Source organism: Micrasema longulum, unplaced genomic scaffold (assembly GCF_059751315.1).
Source record: "Micrasema longulum isolate JH-2025_06_02 unplaced genomic scaffold, ASM5975131v1 h1tg001218l, whole genome shotgun sequence".
Taxonomy (NCBI): Eukaryota; Metazoa; Arthropoda; class Insecta; order Trichoptera; family Brachycentridae; genus Micrasema; species Micrasema longulum.
This window is the reverse complement of record NW_028278405.1, coordinates 292140-316463: the sequence shown is the minus strand read 5'-3', so window position 1 is coordinate 316463 and position 24324 is coordinate 292140. Positions and strand designations below refer to the sequence as shown.

At 32.4% G+C, this 24324-nt stretch overlaps 1 protein-coding gene across 2 annotated transcripts; it reads right to left on the bottom strand.

Moving 5' to 3' along the window:
• On the bottom strand, positions 1–23870 carry LOC148276432 (sodium-dependent nutrient amino acid transporter 1-like). Of its 2 annotated transcripts, XM_088234282.1 has the most exons (11): positions 23744–23870; positions 19580–19914; positions 16113–16317; positions 14649–14919; positions 9822–9925; positions 8872–9058; positions 8046–8222; positions 7079–7178; positions 6274–6450; positions 2425–2522; positions 1–474 (listed from the first exon to the last, which is right to left on the bottom strand). In XM_088234282.1, the coding sequence occupies exons 2-11, from the start codon at positions 19899–19901 to the stop codon at positions 313–315; spliced, it is 1803 nt and encodes a 600-aa protein (XP_088090408.1). In that variant the 5' UTR covers positions 19902–19914; positions 23744–23870; the 3' UTR covers positions 1–312. The 2 variants fall into 2 exon arrangements, with proteins under 2 accessions (XP_088090408.1, XP_088090409.1); XM_088234283.1 differs by lacking the exons at positions 1–474; positions 2425–2522; positions 7079–7178 and having other exon boundaries at positions 6319–6450.
• Between the last annotated feature and the right edge of the window lie 454 nt (positions 23871–24324).

The following is a 24324-nucleotide window of genomic DNA, read 5'->3' as shown; positions in this document are numbered from 1 at the left end:
TTCGCAAAAGTGACCAAAATTAAATAATAAAAAAGCTAGCATTGAAAGATTTTTAGGGTATTTTTTTTTTAATTTTTCAAACAAAAAATATTTATTTTATTCACATCATGTGCAGTAATTGTAACTTATGATTTTTATTTGTTAACGGGCTTCGTGACGTTTCTGTATTGTAAAACACTTTTTGAGCTACGTAAAATTGATTCCACTCTTTTTATTTTAAATAAAAAACATATCTATTCTTTGTCTTACAGAACTTTGAAATACACAACAATATTCGAAAAAGGGATATGAACGTCTGCATTTTTGTTTCGACTAATATCCAAATAGACTATTGAAGATCTTCCGCCCTCTAGAGAGGCCCTCTCGTCCATCCCTCTCCGTTTGCTTGTCAACTTTATACTGCAGCCACTCCTTCCTCGTCGCCCCGTCGATTGGTCCCCACTCCTCTAGGGGTCTGAATATAACACGTATTCTCTGGAAATCAAAAACAGACAAATATTACAACAGGGATGGAGAATACCTTAAAGAAGATAATATAGAAGTCTAGGCATTTACAGGACTTATGACCTGTCAATGGCTGGTTTAAGTAGCCACTTAACACACTGTGTAACATTCACCATTTTGCCTATGTTTGAACATCCATATTTCTTCAATTTGTTGATTTTAGTGAAGTTAAAGAGCTGAAACCTAAAGAGCAACGCAACGAAACCCAGTTTTTTGTCTGCAAACATTTGGACAAACTCAAATATTGTCAAAATTACTCGTTTAGAGATATTTGAGGTTAAAAGTTTGATGGGCATTTACAATTAATTTTATAATTAAACATTTTAGGGACAATCATAAGAAATGCTACATTTATTTATTTGACACTTTATGTACGTATACAATATATATACATATAAGGGCGGGCATATTGCCTTAAGGCAATTTCTTCCTACCTACCCAAACCGTTGAGTTTAAGAAAATTATAAATACATGGAAATATTGAATCTTACATTTTTATACAAAAATTAAAAGCAAAGATTAATAAAAAAATACATTAAAAAAAAAAAAACATTTTACTATGAAGAGAGGAGAGGGGGTGGGAAGGAAAGAAGAAGGATAAAAGAACAATTTAAATATTTAGATAGTGACATTTCAATCTTGACTCAAATGTAAATAAAGAAGGGGCGTCTCTCACATTAGTGATCACATTGATCTATCAACAACAATAAGAAAGGTTTTGTATGACTTAATGCATTTTTGCTAATATATATACAATTTATTAAAGTGTTTTAATTGTTGGGTAAGTAAATAGTTATAAAACAATAAAAACAAAAAATCAAGAAATAATTATTATGATATTACAATTATATTAATAAAAATGTAACAGAAAATTAAACTTTAATTTTCATTGTTTTTCCATCCGATTTCGTATTTTATTCAGGAATATCAATATCCTTAAAAGGAGGGATGCTAGCATACTAATTAAGAAAAAAACAATATTATGTGGAAGCCTCTAATTGGACTTTATGATATGTATTTGTGGTATAATTGTATCTTATAAATTTATAAATCTGTATAAGTCTGTTAGTCTGTTTTTAATAAAATAAAATAAAATAAAATAAAATAAAATAAAATAAAATAAAATAAAATAAAAGAAAATAAAATAAAATAAAATAAAATAAAATAAAATAAAATAAAATAAAATAAAATAAAATAAAATAAAATAAAATAAAATAAAATAAAATAAAATAAAATAAAATAAAATAAAATAAAATAAAATAAAATAAAATAAAAGAAAATAAAATAAAATAAAATAAAATAAAATAAAATAAAATAAAATAAAATAAAATAAAATAAAATAAAATAAAATAAAATAAAATAAAATAAAATAAAATAAAATAAAATAAAATAAAATAAAATAAAATAAAATAAAATAAAATAAAATAAAATAAAATAAAATAAAATAAAATAAAATAAAATAAAATAAAATAAAATAAAATAAAATAAAATAAAATAAAATAAAATAAAATAAAATAAAATAAAATAAAATAAAATAAAATAAAATAAAATAAAATAAAATAAAATAAAACAAAATAAAACAAAATAAAACAAAATAAAATAAAATAAAATAAAATAAAATAAAATAAAATAAAATAAAATAAAATAAAATAAAATAAAATAAAATAAAATAAAATAAAATAATAACCCGAACACCGTTTAAAAGATTGAAGGTCCTTCTATCAAAAAACATTTTGCCAATGAGTTACTTCTTAAAATTCCAATTTTATAAACCGCTATTCGGATCAAATTAGATTAAACACTACTGCTTTCGTTGAGAGTAGCCTTTGAGTCGAAAACACTAGTCCAGAGTCTTAGTTATTTTTCACTATAGTCTTCATCCGCTTGGACATAAAAAAATAAGGTATTAGTTTGACTTACTTCCGCAGTATCCGGTTTGTCTTTTTGTTTGTAATAAGCATAAACAGCGTACAGTGGAACCTGCATAAATCCAATCAGGGACAACAACCATCCACAAACTAAAACAAAACGTCAACAAAATTCATTTTTCACAAACAAAAAAATCATCTAACCTACATCAATTTTCAGCTCTTTGCTTCAAAAAATTTACGTAATACAGAATAAAAGATATATAAATGTGAACATAGGATGAATACAAATCTAATACAATGTGTAAAGGGGTTACTAATATTTATTTATTTTAAATTTTTAATGATACTTTTTTACGGTGTATATAAAAGATATACATGTATATCTAAAACATAAATATTATTTTAAATATAGTTATTAGTGGAATTCCGTCGAACGAAACCATTTATGTAATTACATAAATCATTTATAGTTTATAAAGCAATGTACCTACATTAGTATTATATTCGCAAAGACGCTCCGTATTCATTTTAAAATTCACTAGTTTCATATGGATTCCCTGGTATTTAATATGTACTTATTTATTCAATAAATTTTTAATGAATTTAAAAAAAAACATTTTGGCTATTTCAAACCAGCCCCGGTCGTACAAATCTACATGATGCGATCAAATTACGGTGGATTGATATTTATTAGACTATACTTTATTATTAAAAAAACAATTGTGACCGTCTTAGGTTAAAATTCTGCAGAAGGAAATTAAATGTATGATAATATTTTTATATATTTCCTGCAAGTAATATATGTAATTTTACTGATGCTTCCTCGCGGTCTAATGGTTAGCATACCTTGCAAGAAGTCTCAGGCTCGATACCCGACATTAAACGTTTAAATGAGTGTTTATACACAACAATATTTCACAGTCCTGAGACAGTTCCCTCACCAAATGATGCATTGCCCCTTTTTCAGCTTTCAGAGACAAAAGCTGGAGGCGCAACGCAGAAGCCTGGGTGAATATCTACGCGACATCCCATCGGTGATAGGTTATAAAGAACTCACACAAGAGGTAGTATTATGCATGGTCAAAATAGTGCAGGCAATTGGTAAAATAAATCAAAGTGGGGAACAAAATGCCGAACTAGTAGAACGCAAGGCCTGTTGACTACTGCCAACAGACCAGCTTCTCCCGAAGAGTTTTAAGTGGTTTCTTCTCTACGTGAGCCAATGCTGAGAAATTCCTGATTGGCCCACTTTAGTATATCCTTCCTGATCCCAACAGTTAAAATAAATTTAAAGAAATATAATTGCAGAAAAATCCTCTTTTGAAATATAAACCTTGTATATTAAAAGCAAGGTAAATAATAAAGCAACTCCCATTGATATAAAAAAAATATTTTTAAAATGTGTAAAGTGGACATATAAAACCGTCAATGACAATCATGTAACAGCATAGCCGTCCATATTATCTTCCAAAAATGTACTCAATTTCTGTTGTTATATATTTTTTAAGTAAATCAATTTCAAATTTGACGTGTCCCTGTGGCTAGTGTCTCGGACTCACGGATTAAAGGTCCGTGATTCGAACACCACTCCATCCCAACCAACATTATTCCCATTCTCTAACAATGAGTTGTTTACAACTCGTTGAAAATGGCCCTCAAAAGTATATATTTGGGTAAAATAAATATTCCTTTTATTAAAAAAAAATATTTACATTTCAATTTTAGTGTACAAATGCACACTGTGCATCCCTAAAAAGTATTAAATAGACCTACCAGTCTACTTTTGTTGTGGCGAATTTACAATTATATTGTAAATTCTCCAATGTCAGACTACACCGGCTCGGTAACGAGTATGGAGATATGGATGTTTCGTTTTCCATCGTCAGTTTTTAGAGTAAAAATACCCAAGGCGATAAAATGAAAATAATTTTCATTATTCGAATGCTGTAAAAACCGCTCTGTGCTTACCCTACACTTACATATTATGTAATACCTTTGTCGGCCTCGTGGTGTAGTGGTCAGCGCGTTTGCCTACCATGTAAGAGGTATCTGTTCGATGCCCGACACAATTGACATCAACTATTTATTTAAAAAGGTGTTTTTACACTAGAATAATTCACAGTCCCTGGACTGGTACCTGAAGCGTAAGACTGATCATCTTACCTTAATGTAACAAAAATGATCAATATACACTGCGATTAGTGTACCATTGCAGTTCTCTATGCACCATTAGGTGTGGAAAGGGAATGATGAAAATGAAGAAATAATACCTACAGCAAACTTCAATTTTTTTCCTAAATCTGTTGTAGTTTTTCAACACATTCCATTATGTACCTGCGTAAGTACGAGTATACGCAGCAATGTATTTTTATTTTATATCTATAAAACATTATAGTCATTTGATGCACTATTTTTATTCTTATAGTTATTTATTAAATAATTACCTTCATATTAACTTGTCGTACTTTATTTGCAACGTAACGCAGTAGAGCGATCAATATGTTTTAGCTGGCCCGAAAGTACTCCATTCTATATATAATACCCGAACATGCTTCATGTTACGTGTGACTAAGGAATTCAAAAACATAGGCACTTTGAAGTTGATGTATACTTCATTAGTGAGAAGCCAGTTAGAGTATAACTCTACAATATGGACTCCTCACTCCTTACTACAACTGTCACCAAAATTCTCTTGAAAGAGTCCATTAACTTGTAGTCCGATAAAAACCTTTAATTTTAATTTTATGTCTGTCATGTAAAAGCCCTCTGGACGTACAGAGTTAATATTTTTTTGTTGTTTTTAAAATGGTCTTATTGATAGTAAAGATCTTTTAAAAGAATAACCAGAAATTTTTAAAAATAAGTATCATAGCAGATCGTTAAAAATTGTAAAACATGAAGGTAAGGTGGATCAGTCTGACGCTTCAGGTATACATAGTCCAGGGACAGAGATATATTTTATTATTAAATCATCTTTAAAATAAATATTTCGCATTACCCGAGCGGCAACTGTACCCGAGACCCCAAACATGATAGACAATTGCGCTAACCTCAAAACTACGAGGTCGACTTATCCCCAGATGATTTTCTTGTAAGGATTTTTACCTGAGAGTAGTCATCGAGTCAAAAGCACTCGCGCAGGGTTCTGGTTATATTTCAAACACGGAACTGTATTATTTATCCGGCTGGACATAGAACAATACATACATACAAGAGAGCTATAATATTTACAGCATTAGCCAATGAGGAAGTTCAGCCTTACGGGAAATTGGATATAAAATGTTTTCTTACGCGCGGTAAAAAATAGAGCATTGGTTAATACGGCAACGTTTCTTGAAAATGTATGAAAAAAAAACTACTTTAAACGACGTCACTAATTCACATGAAACATCCAATGATAAGATAATTGTGAAAGATTTCCGGTTTACGGTAAGTCAACGGGCTGATCGGTAGAACTGGCTGAGAGAAGCGGATGAGAACTTGAGGCGTCACACGGTGAGTAATTTCAGAAATACAAAACTTTAAAAAATCATAGCGCGGATAATACGATAAATATATATTTTTTTAACTTTGGCTTTGATGGTCTATTGACAAACATTAAAAAAAAAAAAAAAAAACTACGTAACTTGCTCACTACAACAGTTATATGAAGAAATATATGTACAAGAAACTGAACTAAAGGAACATTAACTATATAGCAATGGCAATAAAATAATATTATGCAATATATTCAAGAACACGATCATCATATAAAATTTCGAGCTAACCCATGCTAATCCATTTTTATCGCACACTGTGTTAATAATGGCGAAGAAATCTACAAAAAGTGGTTAGCGAAAACCAATAATAAAAGTTATGTTATTAAATTAAATAAATAAAAAGTTGTTTTAATATTTACCAATCGCACTATTTGGGTACGGTGACCCGGAAAACTTCAGGGGATTCAATGATGCAAAGAAGTAAATGAAAATGACTATAAGTGTCAAGGGCGTAACTATCACCCAACACAATCTCCAGAATATTCCAATTTTCCTGGACAGCATAAACTCCGCGTCATCGGCAATGTTCCTTATACCTAGAACAAAATACAAGTAATAACTACACATAATAACAATCAGTTCTTCAATTCACTTAAACACATAATATATCCATGACGTTTTTGCACGATCAGTGATGTTCGAGCCGGTAGCCGGTAGCCGGTAGCCGGTAGCCGGTAGCCGGTAGCCGGTAGCCGGTAGCCGGTAGCCGGTAGCCGGTAGCCGGTAGCCGGTAGCCGGTAGCCGGTAGCCGGTAGCTGGTAGCCGGTACCCGGAAGCTACTCACCATCGAACTGAGCACTTAATGAATTCCTAATGAGTAGGTACCCAAAATGCAGCGTATCTCAATCATCATTTACACGAAACTAAGGATAGTTAAATATTGCAGTGTGAAACTATTTAAACCATTATTTCATATCGACCTTGCAAGGAATCAAACTTAGGACGTCAGATAAACGAATGCTCCAACCACTTCACAGCAAAACGATACATTACAGCAAAATGATACATCCATCGAGTCGACAAACCTTCGTCCAGTCAAATCTCGTAAATATTCGTAAAACTAACCCTGTTTTTTTGATCTTGAGATATGTAATAAATCAAATATTAAATGCAGAATGAATTTCCTTACCACAGAACAGAAATTATCCGTTCTGTGAACCTCACCATATATCCACACGAACACTGCTAATTCAGCGATAGCCAGAGCGAAGATGATTACTGATACTCCGTGATGGTCAACCAATACTAGGATAAATTGTCCTCCCTGTAAAATGGGTATAAATAATCTGTATTTGAAAAAAAATCACAATCAACTAGTTTATTTTTAATTTTTGACACATATTAACAATATCATACAGAACAACCTGACACATTATAATTCTTTTTTTTAAAAAGAATTATTTGCCTTCTTAGAATTTACCGAAATATTCTAATTATGGGGGGCATTTCCAATGAGTTGTAAATAACTCACCACTCTTATTACAAAATAAGAAAGGTAAACGAGTTGGAGTAGAGTAGGGTTCGAATCTCGGACCTTTGATCCGTGAGTCCGCGGCACTAGCCACGAGACCACGGTCCGTTTACCTTAAATCATTAAAATCATATCAGAATTATGGTCTAATCGAAAATTATTCCAATTGGAATCAATTGGCTGGAAAAGTCTGACCTATCCCGTTGATTTGAACATCCTTGGAAAATACTCTAACATCAAAGAAGGAATTAAACGCGGCCCATAATTATACGTTTGTGATTTTATATTTTTTTACTATATACTATTTATTGAGCTTTGGGATATTTGAAAATTAAAAAAAAAATCGTATGGTAGCAACAGCAAGGTTTTTCTGCATCAGCCTCTGTTATTCTTATGTCCATTGTTCACCTTGCGATGTCATAATCTTGAAGCAGAGTGCAGAAATGATGGAACATCCCTAGTAATGTTCACATGTCATTAAAATAGTTATCATGCACTATTGTTCTTGAACTTTTCAACAATGGTGATTGGACTCATGTAATCAAACGGAATCAATAATCGATATTCCTATTTCCAAGAGAATAAATTACGATTTTCCAGAATACCATAGTCATGTACGTGACATGTTAAGATACTTAAATATATTAAGGTATAGATTACCGGCGTGATGTAGACCAAACTGACGAAGAAGCCAAATATTGTGATTGTGAGAGCAACCAACCAATCCGGGATACTATGAAAGCGGTCCTTAACGGCGCTGATGACAGAGGACGCCATGGCCACGTTGCAGCCGAGGGCGAGAACAAACATCATGATGAAAAACAGAACTGAAAATATCTGGGGAAAACAAAAAGAATTAACAGAAGCTGATATTTACGTAATAACTAAACATTTTTAGAAGGATTGGATTATACCAACAAAATACAATAAACAAGGAACGTTGAAATACATTGATTGCTTTAAAAAGAAGATAGTAATTAAATTAGGTTATTTTACATGCAGAAAATAAAAGACTCCAATTATTTCTTATTTCAATTAATTCAAATATTTCTGATATAAATTTTTGAAATACGTAACTAAAAACATACGTACATTTATCAATTCAATAAACCGATCAACTTATTAACCAAGTAAAATCCTCATATTCATAAAAATGATGTTTGGAAATGTGGAACATTGAATGAAATTGACATTTATTGCTAAAATTTCAATACTGACTTCAGCCGTTTTCTTCATAGCATTTAATTTGCGTAAAACTGAATTCACATTAGAACAGTATTGTCCTGTTTTCGTATCCTGAGCGCTTCTTAAACGACGTAGCTATAGTATTTTAAACAATTTATATTCTTCTGACCAAAATGACTTCTATAAAATGTATTGTTTCAGTTTAAAGTATGTAGATTGTTAAAATTACCCAAAAAACTGTAAAATTATATTATTTTGCCAAATGTGTTGACGTAATGAAATGAATCGTAAAATATTTAACCTGTGGAATGTCGGAGAATATTAAAATAGCCATTGGATAAGTAACGAACGCCAGTTCTACTCCATCTCGAACCACTTTGTTAACAGGAACATTGAGGGAATGGGAAAGGTTTCCGAGGATACCAAACACTGTGAATCCCGCTATCAAGCTGGTAATCGTGTCCAGGGATGTTATTATCAAGACATCGCTAAAAAAAATCTATTGTTTTTCAAAAGTATTTGCAGTAAACACATCATAAGTTTGCATATATACGTTAAATTTTAACGCATTGTTACTCATCTATGCTTGATCATTTAAGCACTCTAGTACGAAGAAATTAAAGGTGTTTTTCCTTTTTTAAATTTACTTAAAAATTGTTGTGGCGAGTGTTTGGTGAGGTTAGATTAAGATGACAAGTTTTATGGTATTAAAAGAACTAATATTTATTCGTTCCTTTTCTGTTTGCTTTAAAATATCAGACAACATTTATTATTCTATAATGTTTTGAGTATGTTTTAGCATGCTGGATTTTCTCTCTGAGGAGTTATAAAGATCTAAATTGATTGCAATAGAGAAAAAAACTCGAAAGGGGAATTATTACTTCACAAAGGTCAACAGATAATCATAATTAAATAAGGAAATCAGGATGTTTAAACATAGGCAAATAATTATTAAAAATTCTCTGTGTTGCAACAAATTTAGATTAATTATTATTCAATCTACAATGCAGCAAATTTATAAAATGCTTTTGATACATTTCTTTTTCCGTCATTGTTTTTTTAAAGTCCAGCATTTATTTAAATCAATTATAAAATCACAAAATAAAAACATCTGCTTACCAACAATATTAAAAAGTTTTATTTTCTTTCATCTTTTTTTCTGATGACACTCTACTTGTGTATATGGATATGAAAGGCAAGTTGGTGTCACCCATAATGATAAACCAAAGATAACATTTCTATGTAACTTACCGATAAATATTATGCCTGAAGTCGTTGTATGACGAGAACACTAATACGTTACCAAAGGAAACAGCCAGGGAAAAGAAACATTGGGTGACTGCTGCATACCAGACCTACAACATAATTATGTCTCATGGGCGTATTGTCTATATAAGCCATAATGCGCAGCTTACCACTATATTTGACTATTCGTAATAATGTTTACCGGTAACTTTATTTACAACCAAACAAACAAATAATTATTAATTCATACAAATCGTTGCCACCGTTTGTATTTTTCTCCAAATATAAATAGAAATATTAATAAGACGCGCCTAGAGCCAGAAGTGAACCAAAAAACTAGCCGTTTAATCCAGCTTATTTCTTCATACTAATATATATGTTATACAACAATTTGAACATCTTAACTCCAGTCGCGGTTTTTCTCTCTTAAAGTAAGCTTGCACATTACACAAATTATTTGAAGATTCTCGATTTAGAAAACGGTATCTCGTAAATTATTCCTTAAGGGCTATTTTTCTTTGAGATGATATGGTCGATATATGACCACCATTACTTTCATGCAGTCATATCGCAGTTTCAATTTATAATTGGGAATACTACAAAGTTAAAAAATATTATTGTTATTACATTGTTTTCTGGCATTTATTGTCTCGACATGTGTATTCTACGATTTACCGTTCGAAAGTTTGAGTCTGTATCGAGTAGAGGTCGATTCAAATTTGAGTTGAAAATAGCACCGTTGACCTAGAAATCGCATCTAGAATGACGTGTCTAAATTTCAGGCCACTGCGACTCGCCGTTTCGGAGATGTGACAGACAAACAAACAAGCACACACGTGTATTTTCAGTTTCATAAAATAAATAGAGACTTGTAGAAAAATAAATTGGAATAACCCTGCTAAAATAAATACACAGGTACATATTTTAAAGTAATTACAATGCAAATTAATATCGATTTGGCAATTATTTTCGACCTGAGTACGGCCCATTGTTTTGCTGCGAACTGTAGCTAACTTAATAGTCATAGAATGGTTTTTCTACGTTTGGGCTCCTCTATAGACTAACTAACTAACTAACTAACCATCACGCCATTTCCCCGGAGGGGTAGGCAGAGAGGATAGAACGCCACACCACTCTGTCCTGGCACACTTCCTTTGCTTCCTTCACATTCATACATCTTCTCATGCACGCACGTCGATTATTCCGACTTTTTACATGACCACTTTCAAGAATTTGTTGTACTTGATCATGCCATGTCTTTCTCGGCCTTCCTCGACTTCTACAACCAGACACATTCGCATCATAAATCTTTTTAGCCGTTCTTTCATCATTCATTCGCTCCACATGACCGAACCATCGCAAAAGACCTTTCTTAATTTTGTCGATAATGCTTAACTCAGCCTTGCATTCTGCTCTAATTTCGACATTAGGGCACCTATCATACATTGTTTTTCCGCACATTCGCCTGAGGGATCGCATTTCAACAGCATTCAGTCTACTTTCGTCCCATTTTTTCCAACTCCATGCTTCACTTCCATACATTAGGGTTGGTACCAGGGCTCCTCTATAGCATGCGCATTATTACTCTGCGGATATCTCTCTATTCTTGTTCGGATTTCTCGTCCGTGTGTTACGGCCTTAACACAAAAGTGCGTCTACACGATTTATAATACAAATATTATGCATTGTGCATAAACACTGTTGTTGGCGCACACGCAAGGTGTCAAACCAATAACTGATGAGGCAACACAACTACTGCGTGTCGGAACAACAGTCCCTACATATGAAGGTAGTTATGCGGAAAGTAGCTAGCCATGAAAAAGTGAAACTGAGATAATACCACCTTTGTGAAAAGGGTGAATAATCAAATGTACGCAACAGATGGAATGTGTTTTACTTTGGAAAATGTTAACCAAGGCATGCAGTCGTTTTATTTTAAAAAGTTTATATTTGAAGCACTAACTTTGTGGTGAAGCTTAACTTAAATAACAAGTTACATAAACCTTGACAAAGAAGTTTGTTTGCTTTGAAACCGGTCGGTGAAAAATAAAAATTGGTGGTTAAAAACAAAGTTGTTTTATTTATTTTATTGTTTTATTTTATAATTAAAAACATAAATACTTATGTATTTGACCATTTTAAATGATTTTTAAAGTCTAGCCGATTACGCAACCTAAGAGGTACATTTTGCAGGAAATAGCCTGACCGAGTAAAACTCTGTTGTATGTTGTGTCATTATGTATTAAACGTATTATTTTATATCTGTATAACGGTACTTAATGTTTATCATCATCATCATTCCAATTTCGCAACTTATGTACATTAGGCACTGCATCGGTACACCAATCGCAGCCTATCTTGATCACTTTTGTTACATGAAGGTAGGATGATCAGTCTTTCGGTTCAGATGCCAGTCCGGGGACTATAAAATATTCTAGAGTAAAACCCCTTTTTAAATAAATATTCCATGTTTACCATGTCGGGAATCGAACCTGAGACCTCTTGCATGGTTGGCAAACGCGCTGACCACTAAACCATGAGTCCGACAAAACTGTCAAGAATCACGACTTAATTGTAAAGGATCACATAGTTGCTACAATAATTTAATTATGTAAAAAGGGAATTTTTGAGATTTTCTAAAGTCTGACTGACCACACAATCTAAAATATGCAGTTTGAAGAAAACAGCCACATCTAATATTAAATTATACCTTATTCAAACTTAGAAAGTATAAAGTGACATTCTGTATCTGTATAAAATATTTATACAAATATTTATATAAATAAATATATGTACATATAAATAATATATTTTAAAGAAGTCTTAGCCTTTTTATAATTTAAACTTGTTGCAACAGAGAGGAAACACATTTTTGAGAAAGGAATATGTAAGTCTAGGCATTTACAGGGCGTATGACCTGTCATTGACTGGTTTAAGTGGCCACTTCACACACTGTGTAACATTTACCATTCTGCCTGACTGTTTTTAACATTGAATTGACCTTACTGCACCCAATAACACCTGTATCTTATTTTTTCAAATTTGTGGATTGGCTACTTTCTGCACAACTACGTTCATATTTTTTTTATAAAATATAATTTAATAATTTTATGTTATGGGAGATATTACGCTGTTCATTTATTCGTGATACTGATGTCAAATTACTGTATTTACCGTTAAGAAAAATCCTTCGTTCTGACAGGTAGTTATTATTTTATTTCATATTATATTAATTACATTATACCATTGCCATATCGTTTGCTATAATCTATATATATAAAAACAAATTGCCGTTTTATGTCTCGCAAAAACTCGAAAATGCCTTGACAGATTTACGTGCGGTTTTTCGCAAAACTTTCTAATATACGTCTAAAACTTCAAGGTTTACAAATAATAACATCTAAAATATATTGAGTAGAAAAAAATTAAGAAGCATATATCCATCGATTTTTTAGGGATGCATTTGTCTGAAATGAATATTTAAAAAATTTCGGAGATGTTGTTTTTTTTTGTAAATATTAAAAAAGTTTCTATTTTAATGTTTACAATCAATTATTTTTCATGGATACTAAATTGAATAATTTCCTTACAATTTCTTAATTTCTACGTATTAAGTTTTTTTAATGTATTTTTAGTAACGCTTTAATAATTTTATCTGACTTTTGATACATTTTTGAAAAACGGATTTTTACACGAAATGCACCACTGTTTGTAAGTAGACCAGAGTTTGACATTGCAAAAAGAGTTTTATATTTCAAAACAATTGATGTTTTGGAATTCAACCTATTTCAATTCATTATTTGAATACTAATAATTTTTAGTTTCGGAATTCAATCATATAAAAGTATCTAGGTGCCTATATATCAATGAAAAGTCTTTTTCCTTTTATCCGGGCAGTTTTTGCACGTTTTTACTACACATCGGGCATTTTTCTTTTCAGCGGTGATTTGTGCAAGATTTTTGCTTCCGAAGAGATAAATCGAAAAACTAACCCTTATTTCGTAATAAACTCTTTATATATTCGTATATATAAAGAGCTCTACGAAGTCCAAAATAAATAACGTGTGTAATTAATTACAAGAAAATGTTTGTTCAACTAGCTAATTGCAGGCCAGCCAACGTTCGGGCAGGACAACGTCTGTCGGGTCCGCTAGTCTTAGATATTTTTTATTCTTTTGTTAATGGTGGTATTTTAAAATATAATATTTTACAAAGTTTCGACACCGAACTTTACCATTACTGACTCATAACCTGTTTTCACACTTCTCGACATATTATGTGTTTGAAATGAGTTTTACAAATGCTCACCGAAAACTGCTGACAGATTTTGGCTGGATGTTTTGTCCGGACCTAGTCCGAGGTGATTACCACTTATTCCCAAAATTAAAGGCAAAATTAGGTGGAATGCGCTTCCATGCTGATGATGAAGTCAAGGAAGAGTTAATTCGATTTGTTTATTTCTCAGAGGAATGACGGCTGAATTTTATGACTTGGGGATACAAAAGTTGGAGCATCTTCTGAAAAAGTGTTTAGACAGAAAGAGCAATTATGTAAAAACATAGAATAAATTTTAAGCATTAAAATGATGTATAATGCTAAGGAAAACAATAAAGCGGTTTATTTTTTTAAATATGGGAACCTTATTTTATGAATTACCCTCTTGAAATAATCACTGACGCGTTACAACTATCAGACCAATTTAGTGCCCTAAGTATGATGAAGTACGTGATGCTCTCGAATTGCCTAACCTACGGATTGAAGATGATTCAAACAGTGGTGCATAATATTCCCCCAGTGCCCGATAGGATGGCGGCGCTAATGTTTTAGCCTTACCTTTGGATCGAGGATGCTCTCAAACTGCGGCTTAATGAAGTACATAATACCCTTCCCGGCGCCCGTCAGGGTGACGGCCCTGATGAGGAGTATCAAGAGAATGGCGTAGGGGAACAGCGCAAAAAAATAGGAGAACTTGCCAGTCCCTTTCACCCCCCTCAGAAGGGTGAGCCCTATGCAGAGCCACACGAACAACAGGCACAACATGAGCTTCCAGCCGGGAACGCCGATACCGCTGTCGATGTTGTTGAGTTGCATCAAAACTGTTTTTCTGTAAGAAAAAAGTTGCGCTTGTGTGAAACCATAATATTTTAATTGTTAAATTTGTGACTTTCCGTTTTCAATATGATATATTTTACTTTGTGGTAAATCTCATACTTATAATAATAATGCAAACTGGTTCTAGACCTCAACTTTTCTTTAATCAAGGCATTTAAAATATGATTAAATGCCATCCATGAACACATTGATAATATTAAAATCTCGAGAGGAAGGGAATTTTAAAATACGTATGTTGTAACACGTTAGTTTATAATATTATTGATAGTTTGACCATTTATTTTATTTTATTAGCATATACGGCAAAATTGCTTTTTACAAACGTATGATATAAAAATATTTAGTTTAATTATTTTTTTAATGAATTTCATAAGATTTAGAATCAAAAATTGAAACTAAAAAAAAATATATAACACATTCAGTAGAAGTTTAAAACAATTAAACATAAATGTAAAAATCAAATGAAATGATAAAGGATTAATATTTTGCAATTAAATATTTTAAGTTCATTGTAGATATTGTTATACCTGTATGCAGAGACAAAACTTAAGGTGAGGAAAGGACATTCTAATTTCAAATGCAAAGAATAACCAGAAGGTGAAGACAATAGAATGTACTTTCCTCACCTTAAGGTTTGTCTCTGCATACGGGTATTAGTCTCTAGTGGATATTTTATTTTAAGAATACCTAATGATTATGCATTTCAGTTCCGTTAATTCCTTAGAATTATTGAGTCCCCAGCGGCGCTTTCAACCAGCGACAATATGGCCATAACGTTTTTAAATCGTTTTATTGAATTGATCACATCTAATCAATTTAATCCCACTGTAAGATTCCCTTCCCTCTTTTCCTCAATCCAATAACGCGCATGTGATATGCTTCCGGATCAACTCTGCCTTATTCAGCACAAATATACCGAGGCTACCGATTAGGGATTGCTCTTTCGGAAAGCTTTTCTCGTTCGGCAACAAGCATTTTTCCTTGAATATTGGCTCTTTCAATAAAACATACTCGTAAGTCCCCAGATGCGGTGTGCGATATGTGGTGGGGTGGGCGAGCTGACCATAATTCAACACGTTAGTAGTATTATCTGCTTTAATTTTATGAATGATACTCTTGGTATCTGATCAATAATGCGAGTAAACTATCATCAAAGTTAAGGAACAGTCAGTGGAAGTTTCTTACTTGAAATAATATTCGGCGGAACTTTTGTTACCCGAGCCCTTGACGGAATCGGATGGGGAGAAGCAATCCGGCCAATCGGGCTCGCACACACTCCACGGCAGGGTGGGGAAGAAGGACCCTATCAGGAAGTAGGTGATGATGCCCAGCAGGGACGAGTAGTATGTCATCACACACGTCACGGCCATGACCTGTCCGGCTCCCACTCCTGCGGAAGACGCCAACATCACGAACGTAAGCGACTTGATGCACGAAAAGACTAAATAATTTATCAACACAGAAAGGCATCTCAATAGACACGGGCAATATTTTTCAGAACTTCCGCTGGGTACAAAAGTTGTGAATGTATAAAAGGCCAACTCGTCAGGCGCCCTTTTTTTATTGGTTTAGATTGTCAATAATGACTTATCTATGGGATTAAAAAGTGTTTTTACATGGTTAAAATAAATTATTTAAAATTCGAGTCGCGGTTTCGTGGCTAGTGTTGCTGACTCACGAATCAGGGGTCCGAGGATCGAACCCCACTCAGACTCAACTTAATTCTTATTTTCTAATAGTGAGTTATTTGCAACTTGAAAATTTCAATATTTTGGTAAACTGTAAGGCAACAGTTTTTTTCAACTTTTTTCAATCAATTTACGGACAACGACCATTTTTTTGCGGAAATGGCTCATTTGCATAAATTTTATTGACCTAAAAATGTCATACATAGATGTTCATATAATCTTTTTATCAGCTGCTTGTTGTAAGACAATTATTGATTAACTCACAAATTGTGTACTATTTGCTTTTCTAATGTCACTTCTTTTGAATTAAATAATATTGTTTTGACTTGTAGAAAATGCGTCAAAATTTACTATATGGACAAAAGAGTATGGTTTACTAATAAAACCATCTAAAACACAAATTGTGTTTGCAGGTAGTCAAAGATTGCTTAGTAAGCTAGACATACCTTCACTTAATCCTCTTATTGTCAATGGTACCAATATTCAATACAGGAAATCCGCAAAAAATCTAGGAGTACAAATGGATGAACATATCTGCTGGCGAGCTCATACTAATGAATTAAGCAGCAAAATATTTTTCAGTCTACACTCACTTAGAAGGTTGCAAAAATTCTTACCCATTAGTACTAAATGCACTCTTGTACAAGCATTACTACTACCCATTCTAGATTACGCTGATGATTCCATGACTGATTTAAGCTGTGAGCAACTCGAACGACTTCAGAATACATGCATAAGATACATTTTTGGTCTTAGGAAATATGACCACATTTCTGATTATCGTAGGCAACTGAAATGGCTCAAAATTAGACAGCGGAGAGACTATCACTCCCTCTCACTTCTATCTAATGTACGTCATAGTCCTAACGCTCCTATATACCTTCGTGAAAAATTTCAACGCTTATCAGTTCATGGTTTACCTCTTCGTTCTCATTCTTAAGGTACTCTCTTAATACCCATACACAATTCCTCTTTCTTCTCTAACTCATATAGTGTCCATGCGGCTCGACTGTGGAATCATCTCCCATCCACCATCAAAGATGTTACTACATTATCTCTGTTTAAATCACGTCTGAAGAAACATCTCCTTTCTCTTCCTTAATCTCTCCTCCTTTCCTTTTTCCTCTTTCCTCTTTTTTCCTTTTTCCCATTGAGTAATAGTTTTGATTTAAGGTAATTTATAAACAAATACGTTTATTTCTATTTTTATATATTTTTAACTTTTTTACCTTTTTTTTTCTATTGAATATGCTCTATAACTTGAATAATAAATTATTTTTTTTTATTTTATCGGTTGGTTGGAAGAAATTGCCATTTGGCAATAAGCTCGCCAATGAACAAATAACATTATGTACAAAAAGTTAAATAAATAAATATATTCAAATTATATAAAATACCATAGAAGTCTTTTTTTGTAACGGAAAACAAGTGGATGAACACAGTTTTTGCTTCCGTTGGTGTAATTGTAATATGGTTATGACAATGAATGACAATTTCCAACTGAAGTCTTCCGCAAAAGTTGCCAAATTCACAGTGCAACATTGTTCCAAGTGTGAATAAACCTAATAGGAAGACCCTCGGTCTTTTAAATGGTTTTTAAGTATGCGGAGAGAGAGTGCTTTCACTATTGTTTCAATGCTTATTTTTAAGCAAATCGACAGGCTTACGAAAACATCTAGGTTGTTTTGTAGTTTATGGCAGTCATCGATTGTTTTTATGATTTTGAATATTTCAAGGTTATCCGCAAACAAAAGAAATTTAAAAAAAATGTTTTTCTGATTACTATTCATATTTAAGAAATTTATCAGAAAGAGTAGAAGTCCGAAGTTGTATCCTTGTTAGAGGATACAGAATCAGGAGAACCCGAAAAATTACTTAAAACAACAATTTGAGATTTGCGGGTGAGGTAAGTTTCAAACCAATTTAAGAGTCAGCCATCCACCCAGCCTCTGATATAAGACTATGATTAACCTTATATATGGCATCAAATTGTTATCGATGATGTAACTCAAAAATTGGAAGAATTGGATAAGATTTGTTATTACAGATCGTTTGGAAAATAAAACCTTGTCATTATCATTAAATAAAACATTTAACGTACGAGAATAATCATATCGCACCTTTAAGACGAAAACGACTCAACTCAAAAAAGCTTGAAATGAGTTAAGATCATAAAATGACTTCAAAGAACATTATCCATCTTTCTGCAAAAAAAAAACGCAACATTTGGGTGGAAATAGGACAAAGCTGTTACATCGGTCTCTGTATTACTTAGAGAATTTAGATTCATTGTTAGTACGGAAGCGACGAAATTAGTGTAGTGTTTATATTTCTGTGTGGAGGACGCAACACAGACAAACATATAGTGACCAAAAGCCGGTTGACTCGATTTTATTCCGATGCTAATAGCATGTTTTCTTTATTTTTTAAATATTAAAACAACCAATATTTAGATTTGTTATTGTTTCGTTACGACTTACCAATAATCTTCTTAGTGACTTATTTAAGTTAATTTTATTTTATTATTTCAATTAACGATAATTTTAGTGACTTATTTACTTTTATGTCATTTCGTAAATATAAAAAAAAATGTGTTAGGTGACCTGATCTGACCTAATAAAAATTATGTCATTATCTTATTTATCAAAGTGCTTTTGTTTGTTTTTTTTTCAATCTAATAATGACTCATTAAATAAATGTCTTGTTTAAACTTATTATATTTTATTTTTACTTCGCTTTTTTTCATAGCTAAAAGCCTTCGGTACATTTTTTAACTCAAAATTTGGTGCTTACTTTGAAAAATATGAAACAATCAACGAAAGAATATGAAGGTGTCACAATTTACATACTTCTTTTGCAATTCCTCAAAAAAATGATTTTATGAGTTGAGTCGTTTTCGTCTTAAAGTTGCGATATATTATATGAAAGATTCAAGAACCTTCTTGTGTAATGTTGTTCATTTACCTCTCAAGGCTGGACACAAGTCATAGGCCTTGATGTTTCCTCTGCTGGAGAACTGTCCGACGATCATCTCGATGAAGTAGATGGGTTTGCCCACGAAGAACAACACCAGGATATAAGGAACGAGGAAGGCTCCTCCTCCGTTATCGTAGGCCGCGAAGGGGAACCTCCACACGTTGCCCAGGCCGACGGACATGGCAATGCAGCACATGAGAAACTCGCGCTGGTTCTTCCATTTTCTGTACTGTCGCGGCTCGCCGTCCGGTGCTGACGACGCCGGCGGCTGCGGCGGCGGAGACTTGGTCAAACGCAAATTCGCTTCCATGTCGTTTTAGTATCTGTAAGGAAATGAAACAATTCACTGCATGTTTATATTGTTCATACATACAACAAGAGTTTAACCCGGCAGTTCCAGCATCCACCGACCGTCATCACTGTTTCTTTACTCATTGACTTGGCGTTTATTTCGTAGATTTCTATAATATTTAAATCAAATACTGATTTCAGTCTAACAATATGTTTAATTTTTTCCATAAAAAAAATATTGGCTAAAATTAAACTCAACATGGTTCTCGGCACTACACACTACAAAAATGACAAGGAATGTGCCTATTGCCGACTGCGACACGGTGCAAATGGCTAGTACATGAAAACTTATTTTTATACAAAACCCACAATTATCCTGAAGATGGTTCCTGCAATGGTAGCTGAAACGTCTAAATTAATCCAACTTTCACGAGATCACCCAAAAACTTTACATAATATTCATACATAAACATATACGAGTACGTATATTTAAATATTTATTACAGAATTATTTTACTTTGTCTTCTTCGGAATTTTATTATTTAAACATTGTTTTTCTGGATTGTTTTTTATTGCATCGCATATCATTATAATTTTATTAATTTTACTCTTTTATTTTTATTGTTAATTATTATGGCTTAACACGGCACAACCTAAAAAGCCTTAATAAATTCATGAAACGAGGGTTATTTTTAATGAATTAATAAAATTAAAACAAATAAATGATAACAGTTACCGTGAAAACCAACGCACCTACATATTTAATTGTAATGTAATCTATTTATTTATATTATTATTTCACTCACTAGCCAACTTGGCTATTTAATTATACATAATTCTATGCTCAGGTTAATGATTCACATATTAAAATATGGATTTCACATGTTAAGTTTTGGTTTAACTTTAACTCTTAAAAGACTGTGGTAAATAATCGCTTTGCGCGCGGTAATGTAAAATCGTGTTACCACCAGTAAAAGACGGAATATTCTCAAGTTCAGATATTTGAAGAAAAAAAAAAACAGAGACATTCTGTATAATAATTTCGTTTCCATAATTTATGCGAATAAACATATAATATAGCCCAGTTATAGCAAAATAAATAAAAAAATACAAATACGGCGCTCATGTTACGCGCGTGCGTCTTTTATCACTGTCATCAGCCGACTGAAGACTGAATCTGTTTTAGGCAACACCCGCCGCAAAACAGCATCTCTATCTTCCTTGTTATGACTTATATCCTCGTGCTCTCTCTTGTATAAGGTGTCTGTATAGATGTGTTGCTGAATTAGCGGACATTCATTCTTGGCGTAGCAAGGACAAATATTTTTTGTATTAACAAATAATACAAATTTCGCTTTTCAAATCGGGTGTGAAAATGTCTATTTGAAGATTACAAAAAATTCGAATTCATAATTTTTAAAAATAAGAGAGATATATCAAAGTCTTGTATCGTATGTCGACTAGTGTGACATCACAGCCACTCAAAAGTTAACATGTTAATCAATAATTACAATAAATTTATTGCAACAGAGAGAAAAAACACCTTTGATTTATGGATAACTCTAGGGCTTATGAACTTTCATTGGCCGGTTGATGTCGCCGCTTGACACACTGCGAAACATTAAATATATAAATAACATAATAATTAGATGACTGTTTTTAGGCGTTTACTAGTAAGGGAAATTATTTAATCGGATGACTCTCTTCGCAACAATCAGCTCTTTAATTTATAAATATAGATCCTCAAACAAAGTCAAAATGGTGAATGTTACCCAGTAAGTAAAGTGGGCACTTAAAACACCTAATAACAGGTCATATCCCTTCTCAAAAATATGTTCCCCTACTGTAACAAAAAATGTAGATCCGAACAACCTTAAGAAGTAAAATTCAGCATGTCTATAAACATTTGAACATACTCAAAACATTGTTCAAAAACTATGCGCCACTAAGTTTCCTCTTTTTTCCTCCTTTTCCTTAAGAGCACTTTTGTTGTAACTATTTACATCACATCCGATGGTCATGTTTGTGGCACTATAAAGAGCGTATTCACACAAAGCCATCTAATCCCTTATATCCTGTAGCTGTATCCTGCCCAGCCCTGGAAGGGGAAGGGAATATCACATCTGATCTCGGGCTTCTGATTGTCCCGCCGTGAATGGCTTCCATTTTGATTCCTGATTAGAGGAGATCCATCCAATTAGCGCATACGTCTCTACGTCCTCACATAATTAACACCTTTGAATAAGCACAAAATAATCGATGCGATAATCTCATTTCGTGTAACGAAGTAGCTAAATAAAATGAAATATCTACATCATAGAATTAAGAATAGTCCGGAAGAAGCGTATAATCATATTTGAATACATTGGACTGTCGAAAATCCCCCCACTATGCCCCACTTTTGCCGCGCGTATTCGTGATGTCGCCCGATGCACGATGGGAAAAATATAATCATAACACAAATGTAAGGTGAGAAAAAAGCAATTTTTTTATTTCTCTAAAATTTTATTGTGCACGCGGAAATATTGATTGACACAACAGAGTAGATAAGAAAGGGGTTATTTAATAAGAGTAATTGAATTAATGAACTTTGAACTGAAAATATAAAACTAATTTTATTTTACATAAAACGGATATTTTTATATCGTTAAATAATATTTGATGTTTTAAAGATAATGTCGGTCAAATATCCACCACAGAGTTGTTTAATCCGAGGTCCAATTTTCATTAGTTCTTTTATTAGATTACCAAAGGGTCGAAAAAAATACTTACTGGCAACACCAACAAAATGTCCATTTTGATTCCTTAGACAACCTGACAGATGGAAAAATAATTCTATTTTTAAGTAATGTATTTGCTACTTACACATTCATTTGCTAATTACACATGAAATGTGATCCCACCCTGTTTCTTTAAGATCCTAGCAGTATTTCTACACTTTAAAAGGACACAACACGGCATAGTTGAATTCAAATCAGGAGTTGCGTACTGAGCGATGTCGACAAAGAAACTAATGGGTCCAAACGTAAAACTACTCAGTTATGAGAAGTTTAGTCGCCTTCTGTTTGATGCTCGTATGCGGTTTCTGGACTATTCTTAATTCTATGATCTACATGTAAAAATATGTAATCAAAACTGATTTGGTCATTTCGAGACTAATCATCTTACCTTTATGTATATATAAAAGAAATCGCCTTACGCATCATTGTGATAATGAAAAATATCTTTCAAAACATGAATGCAAATTTAGTTCAACAATGTTTGAGTTTGTCGAAATGCTTGGAAACGGGCTTGATTTCCTCCCTAGGGAGTTATTCATATTTAAATTTATTTCAACAGAGAGGGAAAACATTTTTGAGAAGGAAATACGGAAGTCTAGGCATTTACCATTCTGCCCATGTTTGAACTGCCCAGATAGAAAAGTTGAGGAAATGTGAAATGGTGTTGAGGCTCCTCAATACCCGACCTCCAAACATCTACATGAATTTTAAAATATCAAATAATCGCTGCTCTGCAGCACTGAAACTGAAATATGAGCAGAATGGTGAATGTTACACAGTGTGTAAAGTGGACACTTAAACCAGCCAACGACAGAACATAAGCCCTGTAAATACCTAGACTTCCATATTCCCTTCTCAAAAACGTTTTTCCTATCTGTTGAAATAAATTTAAATGCTAATTTCATGGATAACAAATAAATGCACTTTTTAAAAATATTTTTAATCTAGCAATTTATTCTACAACAAAACATTAAACTAATCGTTACTGAATTTTTATTACGACATTTTAGTTTACAAACATAGAGGATTACCTCTAAATTATTTACAAACGTGTTTTATAGAAAATGGTTGAATCACTCACCTGTTATAAAAAATCAATAAGAAATGGCATTTTTACTATTAATTCACTATTTTTCATTTTATTTTAAAATTAATTAGCTGCTGCCTGTATGCAAAGACTGCTTATCTTTTCTAACCATGTATTTTTGCTTCAAAACGAGGGGTTTTGTTTTGACTAAAAATTCGATTTTGAAAAAAAATAGTATTTTAGAAACGTTAATTCGTGTTCGAAAAGCAAGGAACTGTTTTGGTACCTACCTCAGAACAGAAAATTTCTTACTTCTTTATCTGATACGTTGTTCCTACATCATTATATTCGTTTTTATTCATCATATATTCGTTTTCTATTCTTTTTACATAAAAATTATAACAGGAATATAAAGTTTTTTTGATTATCCAACTAGGGTTTAAGTAACTCTGTTTCTACGGTCAAATTATATATTTTTTTACCAGCCAAAAACGATATATGTAAAACACTCGCATAATATGATATATTATAAAAAACCATGTTTGTAGAAAAAAGTAGTTCATTAATAAAAAAAGAGAGGAACTTTAAAAATTAATTAACAAAAAATCATAATTCAAACCAGAACATGTGTTAGC

What these genes read in the sequence shown, in the direction of transcription:
- LOC148276432 (XM_088234282.1), bottom strand. Translation starts at nt 19,901, where the DNA reads ATGGAAGCGAATTTGCGTTTGACCAAGTCTCCGCCGCCGCAGCCGCCG. An exon ending in TTCAGGCATAATATTTATCG is followed by an intron (nt 9,059 to 9,821) that starts GTAAGTTACATA and finishes GATTTTTTTTAG; the next exon opens with CGATGTCTTGATAATAACAT. An exon ending in ACAAACCGGATACTGCGGAA is followed by an intron (nt 475 to 2,424) that starts GTAAGTCAAACT and finishes TTTGATTTCCAG; the next exon opens with AGAATACGTGTTATATTCAG.